This window comes from Danio rerio, chromosome 16 (assembly GCF_049306965.1).
Source record: "Danio rerio strain Tuebingen ecotype United States chromosome 16, GRCz12tu, whole genome shotgun sequence".
Classification (NCBI taxonomy): Eukaryota; Metazoa; Chordata; class Actinopteri; order Cypriniformes; family Danionidae; genus Danio; species Danio rerio.
Window position 1 is genome coordinate 46,231,881 of NC_133191.1, and position 24,267 is coordinate 46,256,147.

The 24,267-nt window shown below is 39.1% G+C and overlaps 2 protein-coding genes across 14 annotated transcripts in view; both read left to right on the plus strand.

Annotated features, from left to right (window-relative positions):
• The first annotated feature begins 2,208 nt into the window (after nt 1-2,208).
• On the plus strand, nt 2,209-13,443 carry LOC137487961 (uncharacterized). Its single transcript, XM_073926566.1, has 6 exons — nt 2,209-2,293; nt 6,153-6,268; nt 6,582-6,631; nt 12,239-12,299; nt 12,396-12,535; nt 12,598-13,443. The coding sequence occupies exons 3-6, from the start codon at nt 6,599-6,601 to the stop codon at nt 12,988-12,990; spliced, it is 627 nt and encodes a 208-aa protein (XP_073782667.1). The 5' UTR covers nt 2,209-2,293; nt 6,153-6,268; nt 6,582-6,598; the 3' UTR covers nt 12,991-13,443.
• The window catches only part of LOC108179646 (uncharacterized), a 50,487-nt gene continuing 38,951 nt past the window's right edge, over nt 12,732-24,267 (plus strand). For 4 of the 13 annotated variants that reach the window (XR_012392480.1, XR_012392481.1, XM_073926552.1 and 1 more), the window contains exon 1: nt 13,659-16,229. Coding sequence is in view for 3 of the 13 variants with exons in the window: in XM_073926552.1 (XP_073782653.1) it covers nt 15,745-16,229 (485 nt within the window). In the remaining 10 variants the exon portion in view is untranslated. Of the gene's footprint in view, nt 16,230-24,267 lie in introns of all 13 variants that reach the window. The other 9 variants (XM_073926554.1, XR_012392486.1, XR_012392487.1 and 6 more) reach the window with 9 other exon arrangements.

Here is a 24,267-nt window from a genome sequence, read left to right on the forward strand (position 1 = left end):
TGTTATATTCTTTGATAAATAGAACATTTGAACAAAGATGAAGTTTAAATTCAAAAACATCTATTGCTTTATTTGAAAAATAATCGCTTTTCTCTTCATGTCTGCATGTGCAAGAGTCACTGTGTAACAAACTGTTTTAGAAAGCCAGAGGAGACATGAAGAGAACCCAAACCCCCTTAAACCCTACACTGTAAAAAAAAAACTGTTTACTTTCCAAACTTTTACTGTTTCAATTGACATTTTTTCCAGGTTATTCTGAAATTTTATAATATATATTTTTTTATATCTCATATATTTCCTGACACGTAATATTTTATTCATCTGTTTATTTTCCTTTGACTTATTCCTTTTATTCATCAGAGATCACCACAGCAGAATGAACCACCAACTTATCCAGCATATGTTTCAGTGGAGGCCCTTCCAGCTGCAAGTGCTGGGAAACATCCAGTACACACACATACACTACAGACAATTTAGCATATTCAATTCCCCTATATACTGCATGTCTTTGGACTTGTGGGGGTAATCGGAGCACCCGGAGGAAACCCATGTGAACACGGGGAGAACATGCAAACTTCCACACAGAAATGCCAACTAACCCAGCCAGCCGGGACTCGAATCAGCTTCTTGCTGTAAGGCGACAGCGCTAACCACCGAGCCACCGTGTTGCCAATTAATATTTTATTTTTGACAAATTACTCTGTGAAATAAATAAGCTAATTGATTTCCTTCAGACTGTTCAATCTCTAAAAGCAATTAATTGTAAAACGCCCCCCTGCTGGCGAATATGGTCTGGGGAGGAGCATAGAGTGGAGGAACTATGACGTCACTTTGTAGGCTAATCGGCTGCTAGCATAAAACTGGTTCCCTCGTGAAAATCCCTATAGGATTTTCCCATAGGCTTTTCGAAGATTGCAAATAATAAGCTCTGTGTTCAAACAGTTTATTACACTTACATGTTTTGTTCAGCCGGATAATCCTCACACGAAAATACTACTTGGAGCACTTTTGGATCTTAAAAACAAACGCAAGAGTTGAAAAGCTAACATTAGGCTATAAACGGACTACAGAGCCCTCGGGGCGCTCGTCTGTGACGTCAGCCCCACCCTGCTACAGACAACTTATCAAGCTTATTTTAGAAATAATGTCCATGACAAAGAGTTAATCTCTCTGTATATTATATTATAATCCACGCTATATATTATAAACAAATAAATACGCACAAATACATAGACCTATGTGCCTTTTGGATCGTTTTTACGTGGGAAATATCTGTTTCGCTTTGCGGTTGTTCTAAAAGTTTTAAAACTGCGTGTATAAATCTGCCTATATAGTATTTTTATCAGACATATTTAAATAAGTGTATCGCTTGCGTGCACACAGCCTGCTTACCTTAACAGACGACAGACATGAGGAAGAACTATCAAATGGGTGCAAGTTCCATCATGATGGACACAGAGCAACATTCAATATTCCTTTTATGTCACGACGTACAGCGAAAAGCAGCCCATACAGTCATCTGCTGTACGTTTTATGGAAGAGTGTAAATATTGCAGTTATGACTGAGTAAAATGTGTTCAGATGAATAAAAAAAGATGAAAAATCACTTGATCACGTTAAAACGACAGTTAATATGTCTGTATTTTTACACATTTATTCACACGTTTGCATTACTGAGGGCAGGAGAGAGACATGCTGAACTGGTGAGCAGTATCTTCATAATATAGTTTAATTAAAATAAATGATCAACAAATGAATCTGTTTTGACAGCCTTTATATGTGAAGGCATGATCTATACACCATCTGCATTCTTAATTAGAAAAACACAAAAAACTATAAAATACTATTCATGAAAATACCTAAATAACAGACAAATCCAAATGCCCAACACAAGCGAGCTGCGCTCCAGCCCAGATCAGCTCGATGACGTGTAATGTCTCCGACACCGCCTGTAGTCCCATTTAGCAACTTGATAGCAACCGTCTTTTTAAAGAAGCATGGCCGAATTCAAAATTCAAAATTGTGCTGTAACTGATGTGTTTTATATCGTAGAACAAAACGTAAAAATACCTTGAATTTGTGTTAGCCACGGACCTTATTTAAGCGATTTTACGGAAACACCATTCAAAAAACCCATTGACTTTGGGACGAGGGAACCGGAAGTGCTAAAATGCTAACTCGCTTCCGGGTTTTTGCATACAAATTAACGTCATAGTTCCTCCACTCTATTGAGAGTGACGGTTATTTTTTCCAAACGGAGAGGTCCGCCATTTCAGCTCCTTCATTTATCCAGGTAAGTTTTTAATTTTAAAAATATATTACTGAGATATTTTGTGTCGTCAGGTAATGTTTTTAATGGTTTGAAAAGCTCCTGTGATGACTAGTGATAAAAACTGTAACTTATGTGGATAATAATATGGATTAAATAACTGCTGAGTATGACGGCCTCGTTAGCCGTTTAATAACCTCTGTGAAGATGATTTTGCTCGTGGTTTATACAAATTAATTTACATTAATGGTCCTTTGTGCGGGTATAAAACCAACTTTACCCCAGTACGAGGTTTGGGGAAATGTAAGTTAACTCCTGCACCCCTGGCTTGTCTACAACTACACTGAATAAAGTTTTCTGACTGGTGAAGGACATGATCTAGTGTTATATTATATATTGTCTATCGTTTTGTGGTATCAATTGTTTTGAGGTTGCCCATATGTAGTTCATTTTTGGTTCGATTTCTGCTATTTTAATCGAATAAACTTTATGCCCAGTCATCAACTTTGTTTTAAAAATGTTTATTTGATTTTCTTACATTCAACAGGTCATTAAACAAAGAGAACTTTTTGATAAATTTAATACTTCTGTTGGCAAAATTTAGTACACAAAAGCAAGTACAGTGACTGCAAGCCATTATTTGTTATTTTGAAGTCAGAGTTTTATATTAGCTTTATATACTATCTATAATCTGAGAAATAAGAAAACTGTTGTATTATGTATGCAATCCTTTACATGTTGTAAAAATTATTTTTTTTTTCCTTTTCCCTGATTGTTGTCATCCCCTGGCTTTTTCAAGTTGTTAATTTTGAATTTTTTAATATATATATATATATATATTATATATATATATATATATATATATATATATATATATATATATATATATATATATATATATATCAGATCGTAATTTTCTCAGTGTGCGTTCATGACTTGAGGCGGCGTGGCTTCGGACGACATAAATTTTCAAAATTATGCTAATGTTAGCATATTGGCAGATCACCTGCAGCTTTAATGCATGTTTTAAGTTTCTTAAAACAGCCTGGAAACTGAATTACATCATTAATCTTGTACTTGGTATATCAAGTCCAAACAAACAGTATTGTGGCAAGTGTTTCACACCAATAATATCCAGCTGCAGGCCCGCAGAACCACACACATTTTATGCCTAGTTCAGACTGCGTGATTTTAACCCCGATTTTGGTTCACCGACAGGTTTTGAGAAATCGCAGACAAATGCCTGAAATCACAGGCAAATCGCTGCTCGTGCACGTGAGTGACAATCACACAGTATGAATGATCAAAGATGCGATCTGAGAGAATCGCAGATGAGTCGCCGATGGCTGTGAGATATTTGGCATGCTAAATATCTGGAGCTGTCGGCGATTCAAATCATGCCGTGTGAATTGAGTTTTGACTGAAAATAACATCGGCGATCGCCTACAGCCAATGAGAGAGCAGCTTTCACTTGTGTGTGCGTGTGTGTATACCTGCTGCAGGCCAGCGGGAGGCTGGGGGAGAAGTTAAAAGTGCTCTTTTTCGGTTTATTTGGACCCACGAAATGGAGGAAAAACTAGTGGAGGTTTGACAGGACTCAGGAGCAACCGTGTCTGTTTGACGTTTCATACAGAAAGAACTTAGTTTATTATCAACGTTGAGGAAAAATGGCTAATTCCCTTAAAACCCAGGTGAGCAAACATGTACATGTTCTACCCCATTAAAGGCTTCTTTCTCATTATGTAGTTAATAACAAAAGATATACTACATGCTTTTGGCTGAGACGTAGTTTGGACGAAGTTGTCGGCGATCCTCCCTATAGTAAAGTCATGCAATGTGAATGTCCATGTCGCCGAACCATCTTGCAGTGTAAACAAAGCAGCGACGAAACGCTAGCCCAGATAGTCATGCTGTGTAAAAACATCTGTGACACAACTAGTTTGAAAATCATGCAGTCTGAACTCGGCATTAGGCACACACAATCTAGGACACAGAATCTAGGCAAACCATATATGGTTACGACGGATGTTAATGTTATTAACGTCTTCTTGGACATCGTCATCAATATATTTTGATATATATGGTTAACATTGTATACAATAAACAATAGCATTTACTTCACTTTATTTTACAAATATTGCGATAGAGACGGCCGAATGGGGAGCATTGTTTCCGATCGCCATTCACTATAATAGACTGAACAGTTTTTAATCAGCTATTATAGCTAATCAGTCATTATTATCTGACAATAATATAGCAGATACTCGTTTGCTGGCCTTGCTGAACGATCTCATTTGGACAGGTTTAATTTATATAATGGATTAATTTTTGTGGAAGGAAATAATTGCAAGTTAATATAGACAATAATACATTATATGTAATACAAATCTTTTTACATGTAACAAATGTATAACACTATATTAATATTTTACTCAAGCAATTGAATCGTTTTGCTTGACTTTTTAATAACCTTTTAATAAGTGATTTCCCACATTTAATACTGTAGCAATGTATAGTAAGCAATAAATTGTTTTTAAACCACAATATTGCCATAGGAACAAATTAACTATTAATAATAAAAATAATAAGTAAGTAAATATATATATATATATTTATAACTAACAGCTGTGACAGTTTAGCAAAAGGTAGTTGTCTATATATAAACTCATAATTACAATCAGATAATCAGTTAAGATAATCAGTTTATAACTATATATATTGTTTAAATGATTAACTATAGTAGGCTAATTTATTTTAAAGTGACATATTATTGTTTGCTTTTTATATTTTACAACAAAGTGATTTTAACCAAGTATGATAAGATTAAGATCCTGAATTAGTTTATTACAGTTAATCTAACATTTAGACGGTCTATAATGTTTTCTTTGTGTATGTGGACAAATTAATAAAGTCATAAATGTCTTTAACCAATTATTTTTATTTACATAATTTGAGTTCAGAAACTGCAGAGATGTTAAAATGATCCTAACGATTTAATAATATTAATAATAATAATGACTGAAATGGGAAACCATACTTGTGAAATTCAATAGGTGGCGATAATGCTAAAGAGTTAGTTACCATATATGGTTTGCCTAAATCGTGTGTCCTAGATTGTGTGTGCCTAAAACGTGTGTGGTTCTGCGGGCCTGCAGCTGGATATATCTCGTTTCACTTTGTAAGTGGGAGCAGAACATGAGCATGTTTTTTTAGCATCCATGTTAACAGAATAGAGCACGCGGAGCGTGAGTGTCACTGAAGCAACAGTGCCATGTTTTTGGCGCTGGGTATATTTTGCCTCACTGCTCACGCTCAATTAAAGTGACAGTGCATTGATCATGACCAAAACACATTGAATGACAGTATAAAGCAGCAATTTTACCCAATAAATGCATCAATAATATCCACAGATTTTTATATATTCAATAAAACAAACTTAAACAATTAAAAAAGGCAACAAATATTTATTTGGGCCTGAACTACAAAACCAAATTTAAAACAATTTTAGCATAGTTTCGCTTAAGTTGCACACTAGTTTGATCATGTATAATATCATTATAACTACATTGTATAAATATTATAACTATAGACCTACATCATCCTGACAATCAAACACAAAATGATATCATACCACAGGTAATTCTCTGAGTTTTTAAAGGCATAAATGACACTCCTAAAAGACTTATAGGTATAGGTAACTAGACAGACAGAGATTGATCTGTGCAATAGCCGCCGATGAGCTGCGGGCTGCAGACGCAGTTGGTGTGAAAGGCAAACCCCTGCGCACTGCTTCTGCTCTCCATTTGTGCTGCTCGGCTCATGCTTGTGGTAAAACAGGCATAATGACTTTATAAAGTACTTGTATTGTATTCATTTGTTACAGAAAAGTAAAAAATTATGCAAGGAAACAACATTATGGATCCCAGCTTTACAGAAGGAAAGGACAACTCTCACATTTGTGCATCACTAATTGTTTAACACCATCATCACGCACAGCTGGTACAGTATTGTATTTTGTTACTTGCGTCTAGTTGTTGGGTACTAAAATTCATTCATTCTTTTTTATTTTTCATTTCTTTTTACAGTCCAAAGACATGCGTTATAGGTGAATTGAATAAGCTAAATTGGTCATAGTGTATATGTGTGTGAAAGAGTGTGTATGGGTGTTTCCCAGTGCTGGGTTGCAGCTGGAAATGTAAATGTAGTTGGCAGTAAATGGTGGCAGAATAGTGAACTATACCTTTAAATGTTTTATTCTGAGACTTTTATTCAAATTTGTTTTGTCTTTTGTCATGTTGTCTTTCTACCTCAGATTGTGATGAACCTGGAATGCGACACCAGTTACTCTCAAAGGTGCAGCAGGTGATCTGCCAAAATACTAACCACTTAGCAAATTATCTTTGGACGGCGGGGAGGGACTGCGATTCAAAGCCACACCCCCTGAAATCGCGAGCGTGCGCACCGCGTCACAACAGCAGACAGACAACCCACTAGTTCATGTCATTCGCCAGTTAGTTAGTGCCAGCGCTGTACAGGAATTACATTAATTACTTTGCCACACTTACATGCTATTTCAGAGCGAATATTCAGAGTAGCATGGTAAACAGTATAGGAAGGTTGTCATTGTTCAAAAATGGCCAAATGTGAATATAAAAGCAACTTCAGCTCAATAAAGCAGGTTAGGTGGAATAGCGCTACTTACTGATGTTTTGTTGTTAAACTAAATATAAATCTACATTATAGATGCTGTCAAAGGACCTTATGAAACTGAGAATAATCACATTAATCATTCACCAGGAGATTTCAGTGGCTGAACAACGTCTGTGCATATAGGTCATTCATAACAACACAATCTAACATAAGCTTAGCCTGACTAAGTTTTAAAACAACGTTACCTGTCTAACAGTGATACTTCAGCCATGGTGTCGTCCTTCCTCCTGCGTGCTAAAGTAACTCCAATACTGATTCAGGTTTTTAAAAGTTTCAATTTAGCATTTGATTTCTCCCGTTCAGTCTCGTGACCGCGCGGCCGCTTTAAAGGCGAATTATACTCGCGCCTGGCTTTACAGTAATCGGCCCGAGCTCGTCTGTCCTTCGGCGCCTCCGACTCGGCATTGGCGATCGGCCCGCAGCTCGCTCGTGCGCATGCGTTTGTGATGCAGACGGGCACGTGCTAATGGCGGATCTGCATGAACAGATGCGCAGAAGTCCAAATCTACATATGCTGACTGACAGTCTGACCTGCTAATCGGAATTACGGGAGATGTCGGTCCGACTCTATTTAATTGGATGAAGATTTTTTAGTTTTATACTTTACACAGAATATAAAAATACATATAAACACATTTAGATCATTTACTGTAATCATTACTATTGGACTGTGAAGAGACTTTCAACCAGCACAACAAAAAATGTTTCTGAAGACAATCACCTACTGCACCTTTAAGTCAAGAACCGAATGAATCACACTCTTTTCCAGAGTACAGATTTTGGAGGGATATGCCGCTGAACTAACTGGAAGCTGGGAACCATACTGATAAGGTTCCTTTATGTAAAAGCACCTGCTTTATTTAGATCTGAAGTATTTTATGTGATATAGAGTTCTTTTGTTTTATTCTAATTTAATTTTACGCATTTACTGAATGTGGGCGGTGCGTTGGTGCAGTAGGTAGTGCTTTTCGCCTCACAGCAAGAAGGTCGCTGGTTCGAGCCTCGGCTGGGTCAGTTGGTGTTTCTGTGTGGAGTTTGCATGTTCTCCCCACGTTCGTGTGGGTTTCCTCCGGGTGCTCCGGTTTCCCCCACAGTCCAAAGACATGCGGTACAGGTGAATTGGGTAGGCTAAATTGCCTGTAGTTTATGAGTGTAAATGAGTGTATATGGATGTTTCCCAGAGATGGGTTGCAGCATAAAACATATGCTGGATAAGCTGGCGGTTCATTCCGCTGTGGCGGTCCCAGATTAATAACTGGACTAAGCCGAAAAGAAAATTAATGAATGAATATACTGAATGAGGGTCATTCAAATTTCTTTTTGTTTACTTTAAAGGGCACCTATGGTGAAAAATCTACTTTTCAAGCTATTTGGACAAACATATGTGTATATATAGTGTATAGACCATCATATTGGGGTGATATAAACACACCCAGTCCTTTTTTTTTCCAATTTAACAACATAAAAACGGTGGACCAATTAGATCGGTTTTCAGAACGACCACAACTTTACGTAGGAGTGCGGTCCCCCCGCCCACCAAATTTATTGACAGCTTCGCGCATTAAAGAGCCCATATTATACATGAAATAGGGTCATATCTTGGTTGTAAGGGTCTCCAACAACAGTCTAATATGCATGCAAGGTCAAAAAACACTTTCATGGTCTTATTGACCTTATTCTAAAATGCGGAAGTGCGCCTGTTTTCGCGATTGTCTTAGAACTTCCGTTTCAGTCGCCTATGGGAGAAATGACAAGGAATAATAAACGGCAAAAAACGGTCAAACTACTTGCTCTACAAACAAATGTTTGCATGACTTTACAGACCAAGTAGAATAATATAACAAGGAAATATCAGTTTGCAACATCAAACAGCGAAACGAGCAGTTTTTAATGTCTAAAAATGAATGGAAGTGAATGAGACCGGAAGTCTCGTGCCAAAAAGATTCAAATGGCAGCGCGCGCTCGTCTGCGGAGAATAAGGTCAATAATCTGCATTTGTTTTTACCTAATTATTCCAGCGACTCCTGTATGAATCGTCCAGTGATTCATTTGTTCCCAAACCCCTCCTTAGCGCGAAGCTAATCTGCGCTGATTGGACCGATGACAGTCTGTTGCGATTGGTCGACTGCCTTCAGTGAGAGAGTGAAATGCCCAACAGCTAATCAGCAATATAAAAGTAATCACAGTTCATACACGCTCGATAGTGTAGGCGTGGATTTTAGCTGCCAGTGGGTCAATGTAAATACAGACTATGGACTTGAAAATACCGACGACTAACTATTTTATTGAGCAAAAACTCCAAAAACAGTTGAGGAGATCTTCTAGCTTGTCTCACTCTGCTCTTTTCACAGACACAGACACACACATATTGCCCTCGTCCACACACACACAAACACTTAACCCTGCTGCGGACGACAATGTGCACACACACACACACAAACACACACACACACCTCCGGACGACATCGCGCGCACACACACACACACACACACTACCCTTCTCCACGGAGCTCCGTAAACAAAGCAGCACGCGCCGCGTTTTAAACGTGGCTTTGCACCCGATATGACAATAAAGCGAGTTAACCTCATACAGTACACGCGGTTACAAGTAACAAATCACAACTAAATACATTTGCAAGCTAGAGTAAATGAGGCAACTTTAATCGCACGTACTTACACTTGAGAAATGGAGGAAGAAACCCATCCTGACATGTCCAGCAGTAAGTCACTCTTACTCGAAACACCTAATGACTCGTTATCAAGGCGACTCGTTTGAAAAAAGTCTGTTCTGGTTGCTAGGATCAGCAATCATCATCAAATGTGATTAAGAGTAAGTTTCACATGTTTAAAGTGTTTTAAAACAGTGCATGTGTGTAATTAATTACAGCGATTTACTTCAGCTTTACTTTATCAGCACAGCCGCATGTCAGAACAATTATAAAATAAGACGTTTCAATCCCGGTTTGTGGAAGTTAAATCAGGTTTATTTTGTACATTAGCATAACAGATATCCACACAGCACTGGAGGTTAGCCTGTATCCTGTCACATTTGAGTGCAAAAACAGTGCTAAGCTAAGCGCTCTCTGTCTGTCTGCCTGCCTGTGTGTGTGTTTGTGTCAGCTGCGGTGTGCGTGTGTATCTCTGTGTGTGTGTGCGCGCGCGTGAACTTTGTAACGATATTGTGTGTGACTCATCAATGCAACTTCACAATACTGATTAGTAAAGATTAGTTCTTACTGTAGTATTTCTCACAAACGCTACGTGAGATCTTATTTCTAAGTCTGTCTGTCTGCTGTCTGATGCAGCCGAGGGAGGAGATTAAAGCAAGCGGGAAGGCACGTAGAAACAGTAGGTGGGCAGAACTCGCCTTAAAGCTTAAAGGCGCAGTACGACAAAACCACCCCCTGGTGGAAATTAGTATAATACAGCATCTTGTAAAAGGTATAATGAAAAATCTGGAGGGTGTTTTGAGCTGAAACTTTATATACACAATCTAGAGAAAAGACTTATATTAAGTCTGAAAAAGGGTAACCTAGGTGCCCCTTTAATGCATCGCATCAACAGATGTTAAAAATCATCATCATATTGGCACAGAGCCTGTGAAAGAGGCGCGCAGCCATGTGATTATTTCACATGGCCACCATTTTACAAAACGAAAGCAAGGCTGTGGTGGCAAGAAACTAATAACCTTTATTTAACCAGACAAGTCAATTAAGAACCAGTTCTCATTTACAATGTTCTCATTTACTGACAATAACATATACAATGCATCCGGAAACAATGCATATTCTTAATAATAGAAGAGAATCTGCCTCATTTTTAAACTGTGCAGTACTGTTGCTGCTTAATTAGGCCTACTACGCTACTGTATTTCAGTACTGGCCATTATGGTGGTACTTGGAGACAGTGTTGCCAGATTGGGTGGTTTCCCGCCTAATTGGCAGTTTTGAATTTAATTGTGCGGGTAAAAAATGGCATTGGCGTGTTGACAAAATTTGGGTGGTTTTGAAACATAACTTTTATATTCAACTTATTCAACAAAACATAACTGTGCTCCTACTCCATTCAGTTAGTAGTGACCAGTGCATAGCACAAACCATGTGGTTCCACCCGCAAGAGGAGGAGAAGGAAAGCTGTCTCAAAATCTGACTCCCCTGATAAATCCGATTTTGGGTATCCTTCCACAAACTTCCCACAATAGTTTGAAGGAATTTTGGCCCATTCCTCCTGACAGAATTAATGTAACTGAGTCAGATTTGTAGGCTGTCTTGCTCGCACAAGCTTTTTCAACTCTGTCCATAAATTTTCTATAGGATTGAGATCAGGGCTTTGTGATGGCCACTCAAAAACATTCACTGTTGACATTCACTATGTCCTTAAACACATTTGAACTAATTTGGCAGTATGCTTAGGGTCATGGTCTGTTTGGAAGACCCATTTGTGGCCAAGTTTTAATTTCCTGGCTGATGTCTTGTGATGTTGCTTCAGTATTTCTACATAATGTTCTTTCTTCATCATGTCATCTATGCTGTGAAGTGGACCAGTCCCTCCTGCAGCAAAACATCCCCACAGCAGGATGCTGCCGCCTCCGTACTTTATAGTTGGGATGGTGTTCTTAGGCTTATAAGCTTTGCCCTTTGTCCTCCAAATGTAACACTGGCCATTATGGCCAAACAGTTCAATCTTAGTTCCATCAGACCACAGGACATGTCTAAAGTAATAATTCTTTTTCCCCATGTAATTTAGCAAATTGTAATCTGGCTTTTTTTGTTGATTCTAGCTTGTTGATTTTCCCATGTTGTCACACAAGAAAGCAATGTGTTTGAAGTTTTCCTTAAATTCTACATTTATGCCTCCAATTAACTCAAATGTTGTCAATTAGCCAATCAGAAACTTCCAAAACCTTGACAACATCATCTGAGCTTTTTCAGAGGCATAATAATCTTATTGTATGTAAACTTGACTTTCAAGAAAAGTTATAACAATTTCTCAAAAAATATCTCTCATTATTCCGCTATTAAGCATAACAGAAACAAATTTGATAATCCTAACCTACCTGAAAAAAAAAGAGTTTAGTCACATTAACATCTGACTTTTTTTTTTGGTTATGTGCCTTTTTATACAGTGTATGTAAACTACTGATTGCAACTGTATATATGGGTATATATCTATATATGGGTGAGCAAGTGTTAAATAATTAAAAGTTTTTCTTCAGCTTGTTCACAAATACTTCTCTACTTCATTGAAATATTGGACCAGATGTTCCAGAAAGGGGATGGGAAAACCTTGCCTACTGAAGTGGACTCTGCCCAACGTCAAAGTACACTGCATAAATTTTCATTCACTCATTGTCTCACTTACAGGCTTTGCTCTTCACTTTGTACAATGTCGCTTGTGTGTCCATTCTTGAGTGCAGGAGAAGCATCAATGGAGGCGCTGGAGCTGGAGCTGGAAGCAATGGAGAGCCAGATTTGCGATCTCGAGATGAAGCGAACACAGCTCTGGGAACAAAGGGCTTTGATCTGTGTGCCCCGTGCTGCGGCTTGCTCATCTGAGGTAAGTGTGCAATACAAACTCAACACTCTTTCTACCTCAACCTCGACTGTTTCTTTGTCCAGGCCCAGCACACCAAGGACGCAGTTCGTCTAAGGGTCATTCACTCTGGCACCCACCTGCCATATCCCCCTGGGTGTAGCTGCGTAAGGTGCATACCAAGTCTCTGGGCAGAAAGTCTCCTCCTACTGTGTTTGAGGTCTCCACGGAAAAACCGATTTGCCCGTCTCCCCGAGACGGGTCGCGATGTGGCTATCATTGGTGACTCCATTGTCCGCCACGTCTGCGCTGTTTTCACTACAGGTGACAACGTATGCACTCACTGCTTTGCCGGTGCTCGTGTTGATAATGTTTCTGCCATGGTAACCGCTATCCTGAGCGCTGGCGAGAGCATCGGAGCTGTCGTCCTCCACGTGGGGACGAACGACACTGGGCTGCAGCAGACAGAGAGTTTCTGAAGAGGGACTTCAGGAGCCTGATCGAGACGGTTCAACCCACCTTGCCTGCCACGCAGATCATCGTTTCTAGACCACTTCCTACCTACTGCTGGGGAAATAAAAGGTTCAGTAAACTTTTTGCTCTGAATGAATGGCTATTAACATGGTGTAAAGAACAGAAGTTGCTTTTTGCCAATAACTGGAATCTTTTATGGGAGCGTCCTAGGCTTTTCCGTGGTGACGGGCTGCACCCCAGTCGAGCTGGAGCTGAACTCCTGTCAGACAACATCTACAAGATGCTTCATTCTGTCTGACTAGTAAGTGAAAATTCACAAAATTCCCTTTTTAGCCATAAAGACTCTTGCTTATCCCACTTAGATCACAGTAATGCAAATCTGGCTAACCCCATGGAGACTGTGTCTGTTTCTCGTATTATTAGATCAAGAAATAAACGTACTGTATGCTCTAGAAAAATTTTGAAAGAATCAAAAGCAGAAAAACTGCAAAAAAAAAAGGGAAAATGCTAATTCCTTAAAGCTTGGTCTCCTAAACATCAGGTCAGTAGCACCTAAAGCACTTATTATAAATGAAGTAATAACAGATAACAATCCTAATGCACTCTGTCTCACTGAAACCTAGCTGAAACAAAATGACTATATTAGTTTGAATGAAGCAACTCTTATATAAGATTCTAATGTAAGCATGAGGCTCATCAGACGTGGTGGGGGAGTTGCATCAATCCTTTAGTGATATTTTTAATGTTAACCAGAGAAACGGACTTATGTTTAACTCAACCCGGGCTCATTGTGGAAACGTAGCCCCGCGGACATTACTGCAGACTGCAAAATACGTCCTGGGAGGTACGTATTCGAGCAGTTTTTGTTGATCGGCCGACCCAGCCGCCCTCCTCTTCCTCCTCCTCCTCCTTCCCTAAACCCAAATGACGGTTTGCAAAATCCGTCCAGAAAAAAAAAAAAGTAAAAGCCCTCGTCTTTGATTTCGACCGCGTTTTCGGATCCCGCCGCATTCTCGCCCTTATTTTTTGGATTCAGTTTTTCATCTTACCTGATTTCTGGAACCGCTCTTCCCCGGACCCAATCCCGGTCGTCCCCGCGGCCGGCTCCTCCTCCTCCGGGCCTCCGCTCCACTGACGTAACGTTGCGAGCTAAGCGGACAAATTGGTTGCAGCGAGAAAGCCCTCCTCTCGGAAGCGAGCCGTCGGCTGGCGAGTGCGAAGAGGAGGAGCGGAGCGGAGCGGCGCCATACCGCCCCGCAGCGTTCACTTGAAAAAAACTAAGTGCGGCCATACAGACCTCCGGCCACGGAAATCGCGGTCTCCAGAAACGTCCGTTTGGCTACGTTTCCAGAATGAGCTTGAGTTGGTTTAACTCCTTTTTGGAACCGGATCAAATAAGCATATGAATTTCGATGTCTAATTTCGGTGCTGCAACAAGAACGTAAAGCAGGTCGCGCTCCGGAAGCGCCGCTCGGCAACACGCAGCACCAAGCATTTTAGAATTCGCAAGTAAGCGCCGGTCCACTGCACCCAGCCATGACTCATGACTGTTCATATTTCTGCCATGCCACAGAGCGCCATCTGAATAGTTTCATTTTAAATAACATGTGAATGTGCACGTCTGGTGTGTGATACTATCAACTGTCATGTGCGCGCCGTGCCGCGGCCCTGAGCTGTTTGACAAATTAGTAGTGATGACTTTCAATTTTCAGTGATAAAATAGAAGGCTTTAAACAGAAAATAGAAGATGTTAAACTTTCTGCACCGCCTTATACTTCAGATCCAGTAAACATTCCACTGAATAAATAAATAAATAAATAAATCTTCCATTTTTGTCAAAAATACTAGAAAAAGTTGTTTCTGCTTCTTTCTGCAGGTGAACGATGTTTTTGAAGTGTTTCAGTCAGGTTTCAGGCCTCATCACAGTACAGAAACAGCATTTGTGCAAATAATCATCGATTTAGGGTGCTTTCACACCTGTGAATCGATTCAGTTGTTCCGAAACAGAGATTACAGTTGTTACATTGTTGCTCTTTGCTCTTGGAGCGGTTCGCTTTCACACTGCAAAGTTTCTAATCGGACCAAAAGAGCTGAAACAAGTCACGTGCGAGTAAACTCGCGGGTATATTTTTCAGCGTCCCGCTAAGCTGTCAGGAGAGGTGGTGGTTTGGTTGTGATTGACAGGGTGCGCGCAGACTGTTTTAAAACAAAAGACTGGATGACCAACAATTTTCTTCTCTTAAAACAGAATTTTTAGTCAGTAGGCCTAAATCTTGTACACAGCAGATCTCACTACTCAACCTGCAATTAGAGGGATATAAAGTTAGCGTTAGCTTTACTGAAGATCTGGGTGTCATGTTAGACAGCAATTTAACTTTTGAAAATCATATATCCATGTCTCAATTACTGCTTTCTTTCATCTGAGAAATATTGAGAAAAGTTACGAAGTATGCTATCCATCTCAGATGCAGAAAAACTAGTCCATGCTTTTATGACTTCTAGGCTGAATTACTGTAATTCACTATTTGCTGGCTGCCCAGCATTTTCTATTAACAAACTTCAATTAGTACAAAATGCAAAATGATCATATCACCCCAATTTTATCCTCCTTTCACTGGCTGCCTGTTAAGTTTCGCATTGAATTTAAAATATTACTTCTTACCTATAAATCTTTAAATAATCTAGCTCTTGTTTATCTAACAAACCTCCTGTTTCGCTACAATTCAACTCGCTCTTAAAGATCTCAAAACCCAGGGCTTATGGTAGTACCTAGAAAACCAAAGTCAAGTAAAGGAAGTCAAGCCTTCTCATTTATGGTTCCTAAACTCTGGAATAGACTTCCTGATAATATCCGAGGCTCAGACACACTCTCTCAGTTTAAAACCAGAACTAGATTAAAGACCCATCTTTTTAGCAATGGTATGATGCATGAATGTGCTTCACGTATCTTCTTTATATACATTATGAACAGCAGCTTCGCTAATTATTCTCTTTATTCTCTATTTCTACCTGGGGATACTCATCCCGAGGCCCCCAGAGATTATGCAGTGCCACTGATGCGATTCAAGACCTGTGAAGAGATGATCCCAAGGTTTCCACAATCCTGGACCAGGCCATATCCTGAGCAGCTGCTGTGGTGGTCATGGAGGAGTAGAGAGCATAGGGCTGTGACTGTGACAATTTTTACTACTGCGGTGAGAATTCACCAACAACTGTCGGTGTTGGCGTGGTGGTGGTGGTGGGGGTGAGTTGGGCTGTGCACTTAATCAAAAATCCAATTTCGAGTTTGGCTTCTAACGATTATGAAAAAACATTAATAGAGATTAATGCATTGCATTTAGTGCATGGAGATGCATTTAATGCATGGAGATTAAACGATTATTGCATCATATACCGCCCCCTTTCCAGTTGTACACATTTGTTGCTCTTAAAAGCGTGAATGAGACCGCATGCTTTTGTGTGTGTGTGCGGCGCGCACACACAGTTAGAAACATGCGGTCAGCATTCGGTCTTATTCGCACACTGAGACGAGCAGAGCGCACACATCTTAAGTAAGGTGAGCGATTTAATGGTCAAATAGGTTTCAAACAATCACTATAAAAAATATGGACGACGCAACAGCCCCTTTTCCCATTGAACGCCTTGAGGGCAAAACGCCTGCTTGACGGGCACAAACTGTCGCAAAAGACTGCTGAAATTGGAGCCTTGACATGCGCAGAAGGACTGTCTGATGGAGCCAGAGGAGGTGCCGGTAACTGGACTATAACAAAGGCTCGCTGATGTAAACAGAAGCACTTACATTTAAAAATACAGAATAATATACGGTTTAAAAACGGTGTGATGTAAGCTGTTATACTTTAATAAAAGCAATACATGCTGGACTGCAGAAATAAACAATCTTTTATACACTCTAGCCTGAATATGAGCACAAATAATATATTCTCTTATTGTTATATTTGTTGTTGGCATTTGTTATCTTCATAGGGGTAGAAATAACACTTGTAAAATATGAACAATAACATATAAACAACACGTACATTTTTAGAAAGGTTTTTTATTTTTAATTAGCCATCAACAGAACCCAAAATATAGCCTACACACCATAACGATTTACCATGCGGGAACAATCGTGAGTTTAGAAGATAAATACAGCAAGATTTCTAAATATCAACAGGATATTTACACATTCCAAACCTGCAATTGGTCAATTTGTGCAAAAAAAAACTTTGCACTATTAATACAATGTCCATCTGCTGCAACGCTAGTATATATTGTTTATTGATTTTGGCTGGAATTGTTTATTTATTTAATTTTGTTGCCTTTATTTGTTTTCATTTGGTTTATTCGATGCCTTCATTATATCTGGCAACGAGGAATTTTCATTCATTTTAATGTTAGTTGGAGTTTTCAAATAAAACGCCAACAGTAAATGATAAAAATAAATAATATCTAACATTACAGCTCTATTAGGTTATATAAGATTCGGTTTCAAGAACCTTATAATGTTTTGTAACAGCAAATTCAGTAGATTACTTAATAACATGCCAAAACTTAAAATGCAGAGACATCCTGTAAAGCAAGTTCAAATAACCTTACAGAAGATCAACGTGGAGATTATTATTTTAGACACATAAAGAGAATTACTGCCAACGATCTCCTGTATTTTCCCTGTACTTAAATTAGTTTATTTTATTGTGCAGTTTTATTGTCATTTTTTTATTTCTTAATTATTGTGCACTACAAAATTTATTCAATTGTATTATTATTTAATACTTGTGCAATCAATACAGGTTTATTGTTATTTATTTTGTCCTTTATTTAAATATTTGCGATGTATGCTGTTTGCATCTTTATTCAAAGGTTAAACTCAGTGATGCACTTTGCGTTTACATAGTAGCATGCGTTTGCTGTCATATCAACACAAATGGATGTAATAACTTTAACAAATGTGAGGGTTTTATATAATGAAGATTCAATTGCGGCAGCGCTGGGCCGCAGCGCATAACCTACTCGCGGCGTCGCGGGCTGATTCCGGCTCGCATGCGGCAGCGCCGGCTCGATTGGCCGCATCTGGCTCGATTGACTCGGGCTGGAATCGGGCAGTGAGTCCAGGCATCCGGAGTAAGTCCAGCAGAGTTAGTCAGTCTGCGGGGTAAGTCTCCGGCAGGCGAGAATCTAGCCGGAACTGGCCCGAGTGTATTTTGCTATCTGGGTGGCTAGGCGTGTATCAGCAAACTAATAAAGCCCGAAAAAAGCCCTGACTTTAGCGAATAAACAGTGTTCCACCAGGATCATATATGTCAGAAACTATAGTTTACTGCTGAACTCATTTTGTCATGGTAAAATAACACAGAAATCGAATAATAACACTTCAGTCTCCTGCCGAAGCTCAGACGCGCTGCTTTGAGAAACTGTCAATCACCGCTGTCAATCACGATGACACGCCCAGCGTTAAATTACTGCTAAAAACAAACTTTTTACAAAAATGAAGATCTGCACCTATTTCAGCACAATAACCAGTGCCTTAATCGACCAGAACCATCTTTCGGGACATTTTATTGCAAGTGTAATTAATTCTTTTTAATTAATTAAGTCTCCTTCATTAACACGGAGGAGGCGGGCTTTATGACTTGTACTGCAGCCAGCCCCCAGGGGGCGATCTAACGGCCGAGACCTTCACTCAAACGCAGGCTTGCGGCACACTTGGTTTCAAAACGCTGTGTTTACTGATTATTTATATTAACCCTCATTTGTGTTATAAACAAACAAGTTGAGAATCAAAAGAAAGATTAACCATTAATGTGACAGTGCGGAATATTCCTGCTGCCGCCTGTTTTATCATTAAACAAATCAACTTATCAACTTATTTCTAAACATAATAGTTTTAATAACTCATTTCTAATTACTGATTTATTTTATCTTTGCTATGATGACAGTACATAATATTTTACTAGATATTTTTCAAAATACAAGCATTCAGATTCAAAGTGTGATTCAAAGGCATAATTAGGGTAATTAGGCAAGTCATTGTAAAGCAGTAGTTTCTTCTGCAGACAATCAAAAATATATTGCTTAAGGGGGCTAATAACACTGACCTTAAAATGGGTTTCAAAATATTTAACCCTGCTTTTATTCTAGCCAAAATAAAACAAATAAGCCTTTCTCCAGAAGAAAAAATGTTAGAGGAAATACTGTTAAAATTCCTTAAGCGCTAATAATTTTGACTTCAACTGATAATTGTTTTGAATAATCGTGGTTAAAATTATGACCAAAATAATCGTGATTATGATTTTCCCCCAAATCGAGCAGCCCTAGGGTGAGTTAATTATGTTGTGAAATATCCGTGACAGAAGTTCACTCAAAAGTGAAAATTCTTTCTGTCATTAATTACTAACACTCCCATCAATCCAACCCTCAGAACTAACATTTAGAGATTTTATAAGGAAAAGCAATTAAATTACGAAAATTGTGAAATTAAAGCAATAGCCCAGAGATCTGGTCCCCGCGTCAGGTCAGGTGCGCCCGTATATAGCCTTTAAAGTGCACACGCGGCGGTGGAGGCGCACTCTACTCACACTGGAGAAAACTGGACTAGTGGATGGCATGAAGGTCCAGCCGCCTAATTCATTACATGTTTTAGTTAACTAATTCTTTGAATACAACTCTCTTTAGAGCCCTAAAAGGAAAAAACGCAGAAGAAATTTGCAGTTAAACTAATTTTAGCAGTGATGCAACCGCCAGTCATTTTCACATTAGTTTTTCAGTTAGGATTAATATTAGAGTAGCCCAATAAAAGTTTATTTGGACACTGCACAGTCCTACAGTAGTCTACACTATACCTAATATTATAACTTAATATATTTATTATTATCATTAATATTATTAAAACTACACGCTATAAAATTGACGAAATGCAGAACTCTTAAAAATATCTGATATTGGTGTGGTAGAAAAGCGTGATGCGAGTCATGTATGATTTAATTACCGGTGATATGATAGTGAGTTTGCTTGCATGTCTGGGCATAGTTTGACGTCTTTACGAAAAACTTTAAACTTTTATCTTATTTATAATAAAACTGAAAGAAATAAGAAGAATAAAATATTATTTAAACCACTCGTTTGCTGCTGAATCCGTGTCTGCGTTACTAAACAGTATTGTTGCTAACCTTTATTAATAAAGTCAGATTAATAAAGTCAGTAATAGCGAAAGTGCATAGCCTATTATTATAACTATAAAAAGTATATTACTGGTCTATTAAGTCATTAACTTAGGCAGTAATACAAAGTCATAAATAAGTAAGTAAATAGCCTAAATGAAATTAACAAGAGGGACCAAAAATCAGTCACCATGCAGGTCAAGTGCAATGGGATAAAAATGCCCCCTCAGTTATGACATCCTGCCGCCTGGCCTGCTATAGTGATACATTATTGTTTGTTGCAAGAAGAGACACAAGCGGACACTGTGGATGAAAACCTGACTGGGGAAATGGTGATAACATGGATTATCTGTTCTTCAATGAGAAAAGATCACAGACCCGACAACGTGACGGTGTTTATCATACAACACAGTGTGTGCTGATGATCATTAATATTAACAACTATTATTAATAATAACTCCTCTCGCTTTATACTTTACGTTTTAGAGCTTGTTCTTGTTGGCGGTTCATTGCATGTACAAATCAGATTATTAAGAATAACTAGGATCATGTTTTTCCTTTATTGCATCCTTTCCGAAGGGTTTTTTATTTATTTATTTATTTATTTATTTATTAAAGTGGTGAGGACATATTCACTGGCAAAATGTTCCTCCCGTAATTACGCCTCTGTACCCAAGTAGCTAACCTAAGTTAATTTACATTTTATGTTAAAATTAAGTAATAACAAAGACCAAGGAATTATGCTAAAATATTTGTACAAACCTGCGTTTGTGTTTTTAAACATTCATTAATGAAACAACACAATGCAGCCTATAATAATGTTGTTAATTATTACATAACTTTAACTGCTTGAAACAGTATAATAATAATTAATCATTACATTTTTAAGAACTTCACAAATAGCCTTAATGACACTTTACTAATCAGTAATAATATAAATAGTAGCTAATAATAATAAGAAGAAGAACGAAAATATTGGCCTAGTAACAAGTCAGAATAAAAAATTGCGTAGGCTACTAACTCTGCGCCTTTTGTTTTCTATTCATATTTGAAATTCTTTGACAGAAAAAACCAACATGTTGACTTTGTCCGGTTTAAGCGAAAACCTAATTGGGGTTGCAATATTTCCAGCAGCAATAAATACACATTCAGACTGTGTTCTTGTAGCGCAAATGCACCGATACTTTTTCGCAACTGTGGTCAAGAGGGTATCTTGCTTTATTGTTCCACCGTCCGTATTTCTCGAAAAACAGGTTTCTGCGGAGCAGCGCGTTCTCAACTATCAAATATGTTGTTTTATTTCTTTTAAATGTCTTCCATTTATCACTTTCTCTTTTGTATTTGGCCATTTTTGAAAAGGCCTCTGTGATACCTGGTTGACTAGCTGGGCGTTTGCGTTCAGAAGACAGGAGTTGATAAGTGGCTGGGTGACATGACCGTAGATGGCTCTGGAGATTGATGTGTTTGCCTATGTAACACATTTTTATAAACAAACCCTACAAATAGCTTCATTCAAATGTATTGGTTCACTATTCTCGTTCGCCATGTGTGATATATTGATGTTTGCATTTTTGTATTTAAAACAATAGGGACTCCGTAGTACGGATGTAGTTGATATAGTTCTGGCAGTTACGGATGAAAGCAGAAAGTAAAGCTGTTGCTTAATACGGACGCTCCGACTCAAGTGTATCTTTTACAGTCAGGTATATCACAGTAAAAGTTGGCGACGAGGATGGGATAAACTAATGCTCGGATGATGGCACTCATTGGAAGTATAGGTGAATTTGCTCCGAAAGCAGAATCTTGGTCGGCCTACATTGAACGGCTGGAACAGTTCTTTGTGGCGAATGAGATAAGCCAGGAGAAGCAGGTTGCAACACTCTTGAGCGTGATGGGGGCAACAACCTATGGTTTACTGAGGAACTTGGTACAACCAGAAAAGCCAAAGGATAAGTCGTACAAAGAAATTGTCGACACCTTAAAGAGTCATTTTGAACCAAAGCCGTTACTGATTGCCGAAAGATTTCGTTTTAATCATTGCAATCAAAGAGCCGATGAAACAGTTACGGAATATGCAGCGGAGCTGAAACAGTGTGCTGTGAGTTGTGAGTTCGGGGCAACGCTGGATGAAGCATTGCGTGATCGATTCGTGAGTGGAATCCGCAACGAAGCCTGCCAGCGACGGCTGTTGTCAGAATCTAATCTGACGTTTGCACGAGCGTTCGAAATCGCATTAAGCATGGAGACAGCTGAGAAAGACACGCAGCAGTTGCGAGGGCATGACTCGCACTCGAGTGTAATACATAAGGTGGAAGTGCGACCTTTCAGTCAACGAGAGAAAAAGTGCTATAGATGTCATGGGAAAAATCATAGCGCTCAGGTATGTCATTTTAAGGATGCAAGGTGCCATAACTGCGGAAAAATTGGGCACATTAAGAGAGCATGCAGAGGAAAGATGGAAGTTGGAAAAAGGAAATTGTATGCAGAGAAGAATACTAAATATGTGGAGGCAGAGGAAGCTGAATTACCCATGTTTTCACTACGGGCTGAGGAAAATAGCAAAAAGTCATTCACAGAGACGTTTGATGTAAATGGCAAGGAAATTATGATGGAAATTGATACTGGCGCGGCCGTGAGTATCATATCTGAGAAAGAATTTAAGGCGGTATTCCCAACTGAGCCACTAGAGGTCGCCAGAGTCAAGCTAAAAACTTATACAGGTGAGCTTTTGCCTGTATTAGGACAGTTTGAAGCAAAAGTGAGCTATGATGGGCAAACTGAAGTGCTAAGTTTGATTGTGGTGAAAGGAGAGGGGCCTTCGTTGTGTGGCAGGAATTGGCTGCAAAAACTCTCATTGAATTGGAGGAAAATTAAGCATGTCAGTCAAGTGCAACAAGTCACGTCTATTGAAGAGGTGCTGGAGTCATGCTCTGAGGTGTTTAAAGAGGAATTGGGCACACTCAGAGGGCTTAAGGCAAAAATACGAGTTAATCCTGAAATTTCTCCACGTTTTTGTAAAGCTCGTCCACTGCCTTTTTCAATGAAAGCTCAAGTTGATGCAGAATTAGACCGGTTGGAGAAGGCTGGCATAATCACGCCTGTTAAATACAGTGAATGGGCAGCACCCATTGTGCCAGTGGTAAAAAAAGACAAGACTCTAAGATTGTGTGGAGACTACAAATTAACTGTGAATCAAGCAGTCACTACAGAAATTTATCCACTACCGCGGATTGAGGAGTTGATGGCTACACTGAGTGGAGGTACCATATTTTCCAAGATTGACCTGGCTTCCGCGTATCAGCAGGTCCTTCTTGAAGATGAGTCCAAAGAGTTGCTAACCATCAACACGCACCGAGGATTATTTGTCTATAATAGACTTCCTTTCGGTGTCAGTTCAGCGCCCTCTATTTTTCAAAGAATTATGGAGAATCTCATGAGAGATCTTGATGTTATTGTTTACCTTGATGACCTATTGGTCACTGGAAAAACAGAGCAGGAACACCTGCAGAGACTACAGGCGGTGCTGAAAAGACTCCAGGAGAACGGTTTGAGGGTAAAAAAATCTAAATGTGAATTTGGAAAAAGCCAAATTGAGTATTTAGGATTTGTGCTAAACAGCCAGGGCCTTCATCCATCCCCAGACAAAGTGGATGCAGTCAAGAATGCACCAGTACCTACCTGCGTGAAGGAGCTGAAAGCTTTTTTGGGGTTGGTCAATTACTATGGCCGTTTTTTGCCCAACCAGAGTACTATGGCTGCCCCGCTCTACAGACTGCTGAGAGATAACGTGCCATGGGAATGGAAACAGTCTGAGCAAGAAGCTTTTGAAAAATGTAAAGATTTGCTGACAAACGAAAAGGTTTTAATTCACTATGATCCTGGTCTACCACTTACCTTAGCTTGTGATTCTTCTGCCTATGGGATCGGCGCTGTGTTGCAACACACCATGCCCACCGGAGAAGAACGTCCCATTGCTTACGCCTCGCGGACACTGTCACCTGCTGAAAAAAAGTATTCGCAGATTGAAAAGGAGGGGTTGTCGTTGATCTTTGGAATAAAAAAATTTCACCAGTACCTTTGGGGAAGAAAGTTCAAGATGGTAACTGACCATAAACCTTTGTTGAC

Bases quoted from the DNA above. Each gene is read 5' to 3' on its own strand.
- LOC137487961 (XM_073926566.1), top strand. From the start codon at position 6,599: ATGCGACACCAGTTACTCTCAAAGGTGCAGCAG. The intron at 6,632-12,238 runs GTGATCTGCCAA...ATATTGGACCAG, and splicing joins TACTCTCAAAGGTGCAGCAG to ATGTTCCAGAAAGGGGATGG. The intron at 12,300-12,395 runs GTACACTGCATA...TCTTGAGTGCAG, and splicing joins GGACTCTGCCCAACGTCAAA to GAGAAGCATCAATGGAGGCG.